The sequence below is a fragment of the Alligator sinensis genome, unplaced genomic scaffold, assembly GCF_000455745.1.
Source record: "Alligator sinensis unplaced genomic scaffold, ASM45574v1 scaffold234_1, whole genome shotgun sequence".
Lineage (NCBI taxonomy): Eukaryota > Metazoa > Chordata > Crocodylia > Alligatoridae > Alligator > Alligator sinensis.
Genome location: NW_005842334.1, coordinates 355,186 through 369,901, shown reverse-complemented (window position 1 = coordinate 369,901; position 14,716 = coordinate 355,186). Strand labels below are relative to the sequence as shown.

The 14,716-nt window shown below is 43.3% G+C and overlaps 1 protein-coding gene across 1 annotated transcript in view; it reads left to right on the top strand.

Annotated features, from left to right (window-relative positions):
- Positions 1–14,716, top strand: part of MALRD1 (MAM and LDL receptor class A domain containing 1) — a 455,974-nt gene that overhangs the window by 101,563 nt on the left and 339,695 nt on the right. Inside the window, exons 14-16 of the mRNA XM_025210089.1 lie at positions 11,381–11,533; positions 11,705–11,810; positions 13,735–14,102. Coding sequence (XP_025065874.1) covers positions 11,381–11,533; positions 11,705–11,810; positions 13,735–14,102 — 627 coding nt within the window. The remainder of the gene's footprint in view (positions 1–11,380; positions 11,534–11,704; positions 11,811–13,734; positions 14,103–14,716) is intronic.

Sequence of the window (14,716 nt, the reverse complement as noted above, 5' to 3'; positions counted from 1 at the left end):
TCTCCAGGTTATCTGCATCCCTCTTGAAGTGCGGTGCCCAGAATTGCACGCAGTACTCCAACTGTGTTCTGACCAGTGCCCGACAGAGGGGAAGTATCACCTCTTTGGATCTATTCGTCATGCATCTGCTGATGCACAATAAAGTGCCATTAGCTTTTCTGATGGCTTCATCACACTGCCGACTTATGTTCATCTTGGAGTCCACTAGGACTCCAAGATCCCTTTCCACTTCCGTGTCACCCAGCAGGTCATTCCCTAGGCAGTAGGTGTGCTGGACATTTTTCCTCCCTAGGTGCAGCACTTTGCATTTCTCCTTGTTGAACTGTATTCTGTTGTTTTCTGCCCACTTGTCCAACCTGTCCAGGTCTGCTTGCAGCTGTTCCCTGCCTTCCAGCGTGTCCACTTCTCCCCATAGCTTTGTGTCATCCGCAAACTTGGACAGAGTACACTTCACTCCCTCGTCCAAGTCGCTGATGAAGACATTAAAGAGCATCGGTCTTTCTGAGCTGCTTCCCACACCTAGTTATAGGCACCCTGTACCTGAACAGGGTTTCTAGGTTTTTTTTCTCCTGGTCCTCTCTCACTTGCAGCCTCTAGAATTTAAGGTCTACTAAGTGTTGATTCAGAAGTTGCACCCCTAACTCCCATATTCAACAGCTATTGATGCACCTTTCCTACAAGAATTTGTCCAATCACTTTTTGAATCTGATTAAACTGTCAGCTTCCACAAGGTCTTGGGGCAATGAGCTCTGTACTTTAACTAAACGCTGTGTGAAAAAGAAATTTCTTTTGTTAGTTTTTAACTGCCAGCTAGTAATTTCATTTTAATGACTCTTTTTCTTGTATTGTGAGAGACAGTAAATAATAAATCCCTATATACTATTTCTTCACCATTTAGTATTTTGTAAACACTTATTATTTATACTCACACTTTGTTTTCTATATTTAAGACATGTCTGTCTTCAGTCATGTTCATCCACGTGCTGAACAATTCTTTTTTTATTATTATTATTTTTGTTTCTACCAGTTTTTCAGGAATAGGAGTTAAACTCACCGGCCTGTTATTCCCTGGGATACCAGAGCCCTTTTTAAATATTGGAGTCACTCTGGCAACCCTCCTGTCCACTGGTACTGATGCTCTTTTAATAATAGGTTGCATACTAGTTTAGGAGTTCAGCAATTTACAGTCTGAGCTCCTTCAGGGCTGTAGGGTGAATACCATCAGGTGGTGGTGATTTTCTCCTGTTTAGTTTATCAGTTTCTTCTCTGACCTCATCTATTGCAGCTTCAATTTGGGTCAGTTGCACTGACTTGTCCCAAGAGAGGAATAGATCTGGTGAGAGAATTTCCTTAACCTCTAACCTAACCATTTCCACAGTGAAGACAGACACAAACAATGCATTTAGTTTCTTGGCAACGGCCCCATCATCCTTTGGATGATCAGGGTGCAAAAGGAGTGCTAAAGGCCTACCTGACTCCCTGGCAGGTCTTCAGCTTTTAATATACTTAAAGAATTTTTTGTTGCTACCTTTTGTGTCTCTAGCAAGTTTGTCCTCACATTCTTTCATAGCTGGTCTTATTATAGTTTTACATTTGATTTGCCAGATTTTGTGCTCTTTATTTGCCTCATTAGGATATGACCTTCACTTTTTGAAAGAAGTCTTTTTTCTATTTATTGCTTCTATAACTCTACCACTGAACCATGCTGGCTTGCTTTTGGCCTCTTTTCCATTTTTTTTTAAGTTTGTGGTGTGCTTTTGCTTTGTGCTGCGAATATGGTATTCTTAAGTAGTTCCCACACTGCTGGCAAGTCCTTCACCTCCTCAGTGACCCCTTTTAACTTTTATCTAACTAGCTTCCTCATTTTGGTGTAGTCCTCCTTTATAAAGTTAAAAGATGCTGTGATAGATTTCTTTTTTACCTCCCCTCTTACATGGATGTAAAACTCAGTTGTATTATGGTCACTATTGTGGAGCACCTCGGTAACATACCCTTTGCATTATTTAGGACTAGGTCAAGAATTGCCTTTCCTCTTGTAGGTCCCATGGCTAATTGCTCCAGACAGAAATCTTTTATATTAGTCACCTACCTAAATCATGCTGGAAGTGCACTGTACAGCGGCTCCTTTAATCTTGCTCTTTTTGCCATGTGCCCGCCTTGCCTCTGATTGGTGGAGGGGCCCCCAGCAGCCCCACTGCCCAGCACTTGTTCTTGATCAGCTAGGAGGCAAAAACCATGGTTTTAAATATACCATGGTTTTTGACTTCTAGCTGATCAGCAACAGGCAGGGGCTGCCAGGGACCCTCTGCTAGTCAGCAGCAGGAGGCAAAAACTGCAGCATATTTAAAGCCATTTTTTTGCCTTCCAGCCGATCAGGATTGAGTGGGGCCACTGGGGCCCTTTGACCAATCATCAGCAAGGAGGTTTGGGGAGGGGTGCACAGCAAAAAGAGCAAAATTAAAGGAGTGAATGGGCAGTGCACTTCTGGCACGATTTAGGTAGTTCCCTATTTATAATGTCAAGTAATTTGGTCTCTGCATTCCATCCTGTGGTTAGAGTGACTTAGTTGGGGAGTGGGTACATTGAAGCCATGTGGAATTCTGAAGCTGGGAATCAAGAGATGCCAGTATAACTGGACACATATTATATGCGATACTACAAACTTTGAAACAGGAACTGTTTTGCAGCCCTACAGGAGAGGTGTACATCTGTCCTCTTAATTTCTTTGGTGCTACAAATATAAGGTCTGTCCATGGCCCTTATGTTGTATTTTTAGTGAATCAGAGCAACATTTGTCAGTGGTTTTCCCTATGTGATACTAGGAGACCATTCAGTGTTTTTGCAACTTTCAAAGCACTTCTAAATGTTGAACAGTGTTCAAGTGCCTTATCATACTAAAACAGACTGTAGTAGTTCTTTATGGTCATCTCAAACACGTTTTGTTCAGACCCTTGATCTTTAAAGGGCCTTGGATTGAAAAGTAATCATTTTAAAGTACCTGTCATTATGTGTAATCTCCATGGTGAGAAAAATGTCTAAGTAGAAGGTTTGGCATAAGACATTGCTGTCTAAGGGTCTGATCCTGGAAACACATATGCATATGCATAACGTTACTCAGATAAATGGTCCTGAGTATGACCATAAACTGCATCCAACTGAAGGGTGTTGGCAACCTAGCAGGACTACTTGTGGCAGGGTAGCTCCAATAAAATACCACAATGTTGCAACCTCCAGAGGAAGGTGAGTATAGGGCACCTCAAACCCCTAGCCTCCACTTCTTTGTGGGTACTCCTTGGTTGGAGAAAGACTAAGGGACAACATCTTGATAGAAATGAGCCCCCACTGAGGCAGTAGGAAATCAGCCAAATTTCTTCTGTGTTGCTTTCTGACAAGCATCAAGGCCCTGAACATCTAGACTCGGTCTGGCCTTGGGATTCTGTCTTAGTGAGCTATAGGGGGAATGGTTGGTCTTGAGCAACCTCCACTCCTTGATACGCTTGCCTAGGCATATGAATTGAAGGTCTTGGTGTGATGGTTGGAGATCTCTTATGTGTACACCATGATCCATAATATCAACAGTTGTCTACTGTACCAAGTGAGCATCCTGGGGCCAGTCCAATCATTGGCCCATCCACTTGTCTCTGAACTAACCACCCACCTACCTCTCCTGCCACACCTTAGTTGGTATCAATTAGAAGGTGTCAATGAGGCAGGAGGCTGCCCATTTACTTGCCCAAATGCCAAGGGCATATATATATGGCTTTGACCTTCCCTATATCGTGTCCCATGCCTCACAGATGGTATCTATGGCCTAACACCCAGCCTTAACTTGTTTGGCCTAACACCTGGCCTTTAAGCTCATTTCCTCACCTGCACTCCAGAGTCTCACATGGGACCTTCACTCCCCACTGGAGCTCATAATATCTGTACCCTCACACTGGGTTCTCCTTCAATAAACCGGGGCTCCCAGCCCCTACCTACTCAGGGTTCCAAGCCTGACTCAGGACCCTCTCAGTCCCATACTGGGGCCTCAGTCCCTTGCCTTACACTGCGCCTCAATCTCCTGTCCTACACTGTGCTTCACAAATCCCCTTATCCCCTTGCCTGAGAATCCTTGCATCTAGCTCCTTCAGCTTAGGGCCCCACTCCCCTGGAGCCTCACAACCAGCTCCTTAATGCAACTCAGTACTCACAGTGTGTCTGGACACTGCCTCAGATCCATTCCTGACCTGGACTTTGCCTCAGAACTCACTGTGAGCCTGGGTCCTTGCTGTGACTTTGAGGCATGCTCCCCAACCTTTCCCCTCCATGGGGTCACATGCAAGGCAGCCAGGGCTGAGGCTTTCTGGTGCCACATATTCACCCTTCACTGGGGAGGCCTCAGGTGTGGCATTTTCTGGAGACTGCCCCATCATTGGCAGTCCCACCACACCTTCCTGCCCCAGAAGGGTGTATTTTTAGATCATGCTCCAAGACCAGGAGCCTCCAGCCATCCACATAGCTCCTACCCTTAAGTAGCAGGCTCACCTTTCAAAGCTTGGGTTGAGTCCCAGGCTTGAGATCCTGCTGTTTTGATTGGTGGAGCCCATCCGCTAATCAGGAAGCAGCAGGCGAAATAAAGTCACATCCCTTTCCTGAGGGAAGGGGGAGAAGAGCTCCCCTGGACCTTTTTGAAGACTGTAAACTGTTAGGTTTGGAAGACTTCAGGGGTGGAGCCCTGGAGTGTATAAAAGGAGCTGCGTGCCCAACACAAGGGACAGATGGAGTGAGGGACTCAAGAAGAGTGGAGTCAAGAAAAACTGGGGAGCTCTTCCTCAGTGGGCAATAGGCCCAAGATTTCTGAAGCTGCCACTGGAGCAGCCTTGGGAATGGTGCGAGACCACTCGGGCTGTTTATGGGGCACAGGGACGGTGCGCAGAGACCTGGCCCTGAGAGCAGTGCAAGAATTGCTCAGGCCCATCACGGTGCATGGTTCAGTGCACGGAGCCCAGGCTTTGGGAACTGCAAGCAGTGACATGAGCCTGCAACCCTGGCAGGCCCTTGGGGACCGCAGTGAGGCAGCTCAGGCCCCATCTCCTGGCAAGTGGCCAGATCCCATGGTGCGCAGGGCGGCACAGGGACCAAAGCCTTGGGAGCCAGGGAGCAGCAGAGGCTGCTTGGGTTAGCCACCCAGCATAAGGATGGGTGGATGGAGCCTGAAGAGCCTAGCCCATGCTAAAAGAGCCCTTGGTTCCAAAACCAGGGCACAGGGAAATAGTAGTGATGCAGCATGAGGCCCAGCACCCAGAAGCCAGCAGCAGTGGTGCAGCAGCTGAGAGGAGCTGAGCCCTCAGTGCCCAGAGTGGGCCACAGGGTGGGGAGGAGCCCAGTGGCTTGAGAGAGGCCTGGAGAGGCACTCTAGCAGAGGAGACCCCACTGAGCTGCACCCTGACCTCCGCTACCTGAGGGAGCATGAGTGATTGGGCCCTTGGGTCCCACGGGGGAAATACGTTTGGGGTGGGCAAACCCAGAGAAGGGTCAGGGTGAGCAGCCTCCTGCCTAGTCAAGGCCCTAAGGGGAGGGGCTCCTGGTGCTTTCTGGACACCCCCCACCTCCGAAGGACCCCATTGGAAGAAGGACTGTCTCTTGCCAGGGGTCAGGGACTATATTAAGGAACAGGTGTTATTAAGATTGTTCATGTTTGTGCCTTATATTTTGTAATTGAAATGTTGTATTGTGATGTTGTAAATAGCGTTATTTAGGGTTTGACCTTGGTTACTGGTTAATGTTCACTGTGTAAATACATGCATATATTTAGTTTTATGTTATGTGTATTATAACTCAATAAATTGTATATAGTTAAGAACTTTGGGCTTGGGCTGACTCTATAGAGGAAAGAGGGATCTGCTCAAAATTCTAGAGTCCCTCTCACAGCACCCCCTCCTGCCTACCCATCCCATCCTATTGAGAATAGGGCATACCCTTGGGTGTACCTGAGTTACACTTACCTCCAACATGGTATGAAAAGCAGCTCCAGCTGGGTGTTCGTCTCGTGATTGCTAGCAGCAGACTGCTGGCCTTGCTGCTCAAAGCCCTGTTCCCAATCAGGCAGTTGTGCCTAATTGGGATTGCAACCAGCTGCAGGCTGCCTTGCTGCTGCTCACGCCCCAGTGAATAGCAGAGCACACCCTGTGCTCTTTTACACCTACCTACTCATGCAAATGCCTGTGCTCTGTTACCCTACCTACTCATGCAAATAGTCCTATTGAATTCACTAGCACTACTCACAATGCAGTGTTCCTCCATGAAAGACCAAATCATGAGAAATAAATAATATACTTCCCTTTCAGTTCAGTGGGGTAGGAGCTCTAACACTAAATCAGAGCAAATTGTATATATCACAAATAACCACAATTTTTTCTAATTTTCATTAAAATATTGTTTGAAGGGTTGGTTTTTTTTTCATCAAAAATAAAATCTCTCCTTAAGGTCCTTTTGTAGCATTTCAAGTACTTTGACTGTAGGACTTCATAAAGTTTATAGTAGTGCTGTTATCGTGGTTATATATCCATGATGGTCCCCAAAATGCATGAAAAGCAAGGTTTTGTGATGTGAGGCAGTATTCTTTTATTAGAAAAGAAGTTTCTTTCCCAAATTGAAGATAGGGCACTTTGTGCCCAAATGCTTGCTTAATGCATTTCCCAACTATAAAGTTTGTCCTTTATAAACTCTGAACCAACGAATGTCCAATATTTGAAAATAAGACTGAGATCTTGTGGATGATTTTGTGTTAATAATACAGGTGAAAGAAGTTCCAGGTTCTATTTTTAGTTCTACCATTAAGGCCATGTTTGAGCTTGAGTGTGCTACTTAACCATTTTTGCGTTTCAGTTTTCCAACTTGAAAAATGGGAATAAAATATTTACTTCCAGGGGTTTTGTAAGGATAAGTTCATTAATTGGTTTGGTATTTTGAGAATCTTTGTGATCCTTGGGTGGATCAGTATGCAATTGAAAAAAAATAAAATAAGTTTTATCATGCAGCAACACTTACCCATAAAAACTAGGGCTGCATGAAGCTTCAGTCCCTGATTTGATTTGGTGGCCAAATCTCTGAATCCTAATCTAATCAGGAGACCCTTTAATCTCTCTGAATTGAATTGGAACCCTTTGAATTGATTCAGAGAGATTCGGAAAGATTCAGCAATTCGGACATAGACACAGCTTTAAATGTTTTTTTTTATATACTTTGAGGTACCAGGCGGCTCATGAATGCTGAGATGCTGGGTGGGATGGAGCATCCCACAGGAGTGTGGGGGGCTCTCTAGCGCACTTGGCAGTAGACCCAGAAGTGGATCAGAACCACTTCTGGTCCGCTTCTGGGTCTGCTGGGGAGTGCACAGGGGGACCCACATGCCTTCCTGGCTCTGTGATTGGTGCCTTCTGGGTCTGGGGGGGCACCCTGGGTCCCCCCGTGGCCAATTGCTGACTGGGCAAGCGCGGGGGGAGGGGGGCACACACTTTGCAGTGGACCCAGGAGTGAACTGGCAGTACCGGCAGAATCCACTGTTGTTGATTTATCTCCGTACCTCTTTTAACATATACTGTGGTTTTGTAAAAGAAATGTCTGCCTTTTTTGTTTTGCTTTTTTAAGGTATCCATGCTGCTTTGTTGTCTTTATCCATCTATCGGTTCCAAACATTGGTTTTCCTCCCTGAAAAGAAATTTCTTCTATGCACTTTTATTTTTTCCCCCAATGGGGTGCCCTCATGTCCTTGAACTTCTTAGTCTCTCAAAATGTTCATTGCACACACTTCCTGTATACCCTTTTCTTTAATTTGCTTCATACACTTCTCAGTCAGACCTGGATGATCTATTTTCACCTTAATTAACACTAACATTATACCTCTTTATTTCATAGCTTATAATCTATTTTTAATTAACGCAGGACTAATTTTCCACATATCTCCACTTAGTTCTATTTCCTGAAAAATTGTCACACTTGTATTTTTAACTGATTTTTTTTTTTTTTACAAGAATAATTTATATAATATGGTAAGGACACAAAAATACCTGCTGTCCAAATCTAACAGTCTTGCAAGTACTGTGTGGGTGGGAAGAAGAACCAGAGGGAGAGAAAATGTAGCTTGTATATATATTTAAATGCTTACAAAATTTAACTGTAAAGGACTCGGTTCTGCCATTGATGTGATTTGCTCTTTTGTCATTATTATCTTCATCCTCATTGTCTGTTTTCTGATAGTATCTAGGTGCCTGCATCTGGGTTCCTGGTGTCATTGTAACCCCACTTTTTTTTTTTTTAACTTTAAAGGTTTTATTTGAGTTTTAGCTCAAAATTTGAATCTTATTTTATCTCAATGCCTTCAATATTGCTTACATTGAATGTATGGTCTGCTGCTTTTTTTTTTTTTTATGTTCCATCTCTGTAAAAACTTGGGGATGCAAGTCATTTGAGTTTGGAGACTTACCTGTTTCATCTTCTTTATTTACCTCTTTTGGTGTAACCATCTGTGTCAGAAATTTGTCATTTTCTTTCTTGGAACTGGGTTTCATATTTTTCCTGTATCCCTAGGTGAGCAGAAAGTAAAGCAGAAATTGCTTTCCATCTTTATCTGTTGTCTTCCCTCATAATTAAGTTCCCTCAACAGACCTTCATTCAACTCCACCAATCCACAGAATCCTTGTAGATTTGGAAAATATTATTTGTCTTCATTTTATTTTCCATCAATTTTCTCTTCCTTTCTGTTGTTTGTCATACGTGCTGTATCTTCTTTTTGCATCAGCAGCACTATTGATTTATATATTGCACAAGCACTTCTACTTTATTTGATCTCTCCCTAAATATCATTGTGTTTATTTCATTTCTAGGTCTTATTTCTTAGTGGTATTTATATAGACTATTTAATATCTAGTGTGCTTTGCTAGGCCTGTGCTTCTCTAAGGCCAAATGTAATACAAGCCTTTAAAAGATTCAAATCAGGAATCTGTTACAAAATGATTCACTCAGTAATTGTTTGTTCATTATAAAGAAGAATAGAATATTTAAAATGTGAAGTTACCTTTACCTTCAATTTTTAGGATTTTCAGCATCAATTCCTGTAATTTACAGCAGTAAGTCATCACATAGGATTGTGTTCTCCAAAGGCATTGAGTCTAAAATGGATAACTCTTGTGTTGTAAACAGATGCAGCTAATATTTTTGGTCAGAACAGTTATGGCCTAAGTGGTACTTTTCTGAAGCTATTTCTTAAGAAGGTGAGGGGTGGTTAGCCTGAACACAGATGTTTTTGGCATTGTTTGATCCATGCTATATGAGTAGGAAATACATTACTGCATGCAAGTTTCTCACAATTTTTTTCCCAACATTTCCTTTAAAAGGATGCATAACTTTTCATGAAATTGAAAAGGGAGTTATTTGAGAAATGTATATTTTTGAACATCCAAGTCCATTTTTTAAATTTTAGTGACATACTCATCAGTGATCACTTATTTATTAGTTTACTTCAACACTTGCCATTTCTTCCCTCTGTTTTCTTTACAGTTGCCTGAATTTCCAGATATACCTAATTTAGCATGACACATTCTTAACTTTTACTCTTGCTTTAATGTAATGTTAGCATGTTGGGTTTGTAGGGCTTAGTCTACTATGAAGTAAGATGGTCTTATAATTTATATACTTATAATAATGCGTGTCTACATGAAATGCTTACTGCACATTAGCCTAATAACACTGCACAGTAGCGTGGCCATAAAAAACTGTGCTAATAGCCTACTGCACAGTGTTAGGCTAATGCGCAGTAAGCATCACAAAATGAACCTGTGCTGGCACTAGTGCTCAGTAACACTAGTTATTGAGCATTTAGTTAGTACTTTACTAAGCAAGTACTAAACTAATACACAATATCTAAGGCACATTAATGAACTTATAGGCATGCCCATTATATACTTACTAGTGAATTACCCGTCACGAATGATGAGGGCAGGGGCAGGCAGGGACTGAGGGGGGGAAGCTTCCTAACCCTAGAGCTAACCTCCCCCGCATGCTGCCGCCACTTCCCATGAGTGGAGGGAGAGGGGGAATCTTATCCCGCTGTCTCCTCCATCCCCCTTCACCAGCACTTTATGCTGTTGCTACCTCCACGGAGAAGGGCTGGGGAGGGTGAGCTCAGCGCCACTGACCTTGCCCCCCTGCTCCATCCCCTCCATCCCCAACATCATGACAGTGCTCCACCATCTCCAGGGAGCAAGGTCAGTGGGTAGGGAGCAGGGAGAGAGGCCAGCATTGCTAGCCTCGCCCCTCTGCTCTGTCCTTGCTCTGTCACCTCTGAGGAGCAAGGCTTCAGGTGGGGGCGAGGCCAGTGCTGCTGGCCTCACTCCCTTGCTCTGTCCCCTCCATCCCCACTGTCATGGTGTTGCACCACCGCTACCACTTTCTTTCTGTAATGCTCTTGAAGCACCCTAATTGCTTGTTTCAGTAACCAGAGTGCTACAAGAATGTTATGGACAGACAGACTACGCCCTTTATTTTATTAGAATTAGGCTCAGAAGACATGTGTTCAGTTCCTATTTCTGATACAGACATTCTGCATGATCTTGGCAAGTCATTTAATCTCCTTTGCCTCTTTTCCATATCCTTTTCTTTCTCTGTCTCATGTATTTACACCTGTAGATTTTTCAGACCAAGGAGCATATTGTGCTAAAGGACACTGCATGCATTTATATGTGTAATTAGCACATAGCAATAAACTCCAGTGCATTTTGCACCAGAATTTATTGCTACTGGGTGCAGTGTTTACATGTGTGCCCAGGACTACAGCATCTTGAACCATGGTGGAGCAGCCCCAGCTGTCAGGGGCTCAGCCTACCAACCCAGGACTGCTCTGCCCCAGCTCAGTGTGCTGCAGTGGGGTGGGTTGGTGCATCAGGGTGCTACAGTGTGGGGCTCGGCAGCCAGCAGCTTTTTCACTGAGGGCGCCCACATAAGGGCACCCTCATGCCCCAGCCAGTCCTGGTCACCATCTACTTGTGCATTTTAGCGAACATAGCTACTCTGCTATACGATTGTTTACTGCACCCTAATATGGTCACATATGTAGATGGTGATGTTTTACTGTGGAGTTAATTAGTCTACTCCACAGTAATGCTCACAAGTACAGGCACCTACTATGTGCTAATATAATGTAAATAAAAAAATATTCCCCTTTCCTTATAATGCCCTTTTCTGGTTCTTTTTGTATAGTGACCTGGTTCATTGTTGGCAAATCAGGAGTGCTCCCTTTCTGTGCTTTTTAATTACATTTGGAAAGGTTTTCATACTTTTCATTAGTTAGTTGTTATTATTTTCAAAGGTACAAAGTGAACTGTCCCTTTCAATATTTCAGCTGCTAAGTGTGACTTTGAAATAGACAACTGTGGCTGGTCTGAAACTGTAAGCACAGATGCATTTGACTGGGTAAGAAGCTCCAGAAGTGGTCTTCCATCTGCCTTTCAGAAACAAGCTCCTGCACGGGATCATACCTATAACAAATCTGAAGGTAAGACATTGACAGGTCCTGGAAGCATATACACTTGCATTGAACTGCCTACTATTAAATAAGATTTAAAGTGGGGGCAATGACCTCTTCAGAAACCTTCTATGCATTACACTTGCTGCCTTCTAGCCTGACATACAAAAAGTTGCTTTCTATTTTATTTTATTTCAATAGGTCACTTTATGTTCATTTTGCAAAACGGCAGCAGCATTTCGCAGGTTGCTCAGCTACGGAGCCCCAGGTTCAGTCAGACTGGCTCAGATTGCACAGTGTCTTTCTGGTATGAATTAATTTTGATTTTAAATGTATGGAAAATCTGGATTGCATTGAGGTTAGAGTGTGAAATAGTACACATCTCCCTTTGCAGCATTTACTGCTTCTTTTTCTCTTTAGTTGCTGGATGTTTGTTTTAACCATTAATCAAAATAAACTGAAGCTTTTAGAAAAGCCTGTCAGGGGCCCTAACAAGTAATACAGCCTGGGCTATTTGCCTAGTGGGTCACATCTGCCTGGGGCTTTGATTAGCAACCCTAATTCTGCTAATGACTTCAACTGGCTTCTTTTTGGACCTTCTGTTGGGCTGCTGGGAGTACAGCTTCCCCATTCAGCTCCAACTGTAGCTGCAGACTCCAAGTCTGCCAGTGGTTCTTGATGTAGGTCTGCCCTGGCAAGCCTCTTTGGAGCTAATACTCCACAATGTCTGATCCTGTTTGCTCTGTTCCTGGACTCTGACTTCTGGGTTTTCCCTTTTTATTTGGTAATTCAGCCAATCTGGACCTTGCCCCTGGATTTTTCTGGGATTTGGTGACTTGGTACCTGATCCTGACCCCAGATTGGGGCTGTGTTTTGGACTCTGTCCCTGTCTCTGGCCCGCCTCTGGTGGTTTAACCACTAAGCAAGACTACCCATATGTCTCATGACAGAGCCCCCCCATGCAGTGGGGGGGAGTGGAGGGCAGCGGAGATTGCTGCCACTCCCCCGCCCCCCCAGCCTGGCAGCAGCTAGTGAGTGCTAGCCTTTTATTTTATTAAAGAGCCAGGAGGTTGGGACTGGGCAGGGCAGCCACTGATGGGACTGGGAAAGTTGGGGGGGAGATGGGGCCTGTTTCATTCAGAGTTTTGGTTGATTTGGTGGTGGCCAAATCTCTGAATCATATTTGGCTGAATCAATTCAGGGCAGTGATTTGAATCACTGAATTGAATTGCTGTCCCCCAGATTGGCCAAATCCAAATTGAATACTAGCTGCTTTGCACAGGCCTAGTAGACATGTCACGTCAGTTTTTGGTTGTGTTCCCTCTCCTGCCTTTTTGCCTTCTGTGCAACATTTGAACCATTCACTTGTCTGTTTTTTTGCATGTCAGATCGGTATAGTGCAGGGATAGCTAAACAGAGGTCTCATGAGTAAACAGGCAGTTCCAGTGCAGTTTAAATTTATCTCCTGAAGAAACAGAAATAGTATTTTCCTCATTCCCTACCTATCTTTTATTCTGAAAAATCATGCTCTGACAAGTTATCTGAGTGGGCACAGATAATTGACTGTGAGGTATGTACATCTTAAGTTGTCTCTTGCATCTCTTGGCCATGTCAAGGTTTTTGTTTGTGACTTGAAGGGTTAGATAGTTTTGGCCATTTTAGGAGCATTTACCTACCTCACAGCTATGTTGGAAGTATTGTGTTTAGAAAAGTGCTTGGAGATCCTGAATGAGAAGTGCAGTAGAATTGTAAAGTAGTATTAATCATTACTGTGGATTGAAAGCATGTTCTTGCATTCATTAAATGTTTGTCCTTCCTTTGTTGAAACTTTAAAATTATTCATTGAATTAAATTCATAATGGTAATATTTTGCATCAGAGTGAGCCCCGATCATTGCTTAATATAAGAAAAATGTCTCTATCTAGCTGTGGATTATATCTTAATTAAGTATGCTTCCTCCATCACAGTCTTAACTGCTTCAGAAAAGACCAAGATTCACACACCACCCAATCCTGTCAAAAATTAGATAAGCTAATATATCTGTGGTATAACAATGAGATCATATAGAGAATGAAGTGAATTGCTGCTGAGATGGATGTAAGCTCTGTGGGCTTACTTCATTCCATTAAATTAAATGGAGTTATAACAAAGGAGATGTTGGTCAGTATATGTAAAGTAATTTGTTCTCATCATTTACACCTTTGACTTTTCTGCTTTTTTCTCTTTTAAAGGTATTACAATTATGGTCTCTCAGTTGGAGCAGCAGAAATGCAACTGCATATTGATGGGCTGAAGGACCCCACTGTTCTATGGAGGATATACTATAATCAGGGTTATCAATGGTTAAAGGCCTTCATTCAGCTTGGCCGCCTCCCTTGGCCTTTCCAGTTATCATTAGATAAAATTAGCCTTGGGTTTTATGATGGTGTTTCAGCGATTGATGACATAACATTTGAGAACTGTGCTCTTCCACCTCCAGCAGTAAGCTGTGATGCTCATGATCATTTCTGGTGCAGAGACACGAGGGCTTGTATAGACAGTTCATTGGTTTGTGATCTTGTGGATAACTGTGGGGATGGATCTGATGAGGAAAATTGCAGTAAGTACTATAAAATCTATTCTTTATTCTGTAATGACAGTAGTCTTATTAAATTCATCTGTGGAGTAAGTTAGTTCAGCTTCTATTTTAGTACAAGGAAGGTAAACCTATGTACACCAGAGTCAAATATAGCTATTGTTGCAATAGAATCTGAAAATTATTCAGATCCCGTACACATGTGACAAACTCCAGAGGACAGACTTTGGAGAACCTGAGAATAAATACTTGTAGGTCATTCTTCTAATTGGAAAAGTAGCCATACTTCTGTCACTTTGGCAAGATACAGGAGGGCACAATATGTTAGTTTATATTTGCTTGGTACTGTATTTAATCAAATCTAAGATGACCCTCAATTCAAGATGACCCTCAAAAACTAGAATCTATGCATGGAAAATTTATAAATTTGTTATAATTTTCCATGTATACAATCTAATTATTGAGGGGTCATCTTTAATTTGTCCCTCCACCATTGTAGGGGGATAGGTGGCAAGGGAGAGGGGTATAGCACCCTGCCATCTCCCCTGTAGCTTTCCCCCTGCTTGTACCTGACCCCTGCAACCTCAGCCCCCCCCTTTCCCCTTCTGCCTCTGATCCCCCTCCTGACCCTCCCCCCA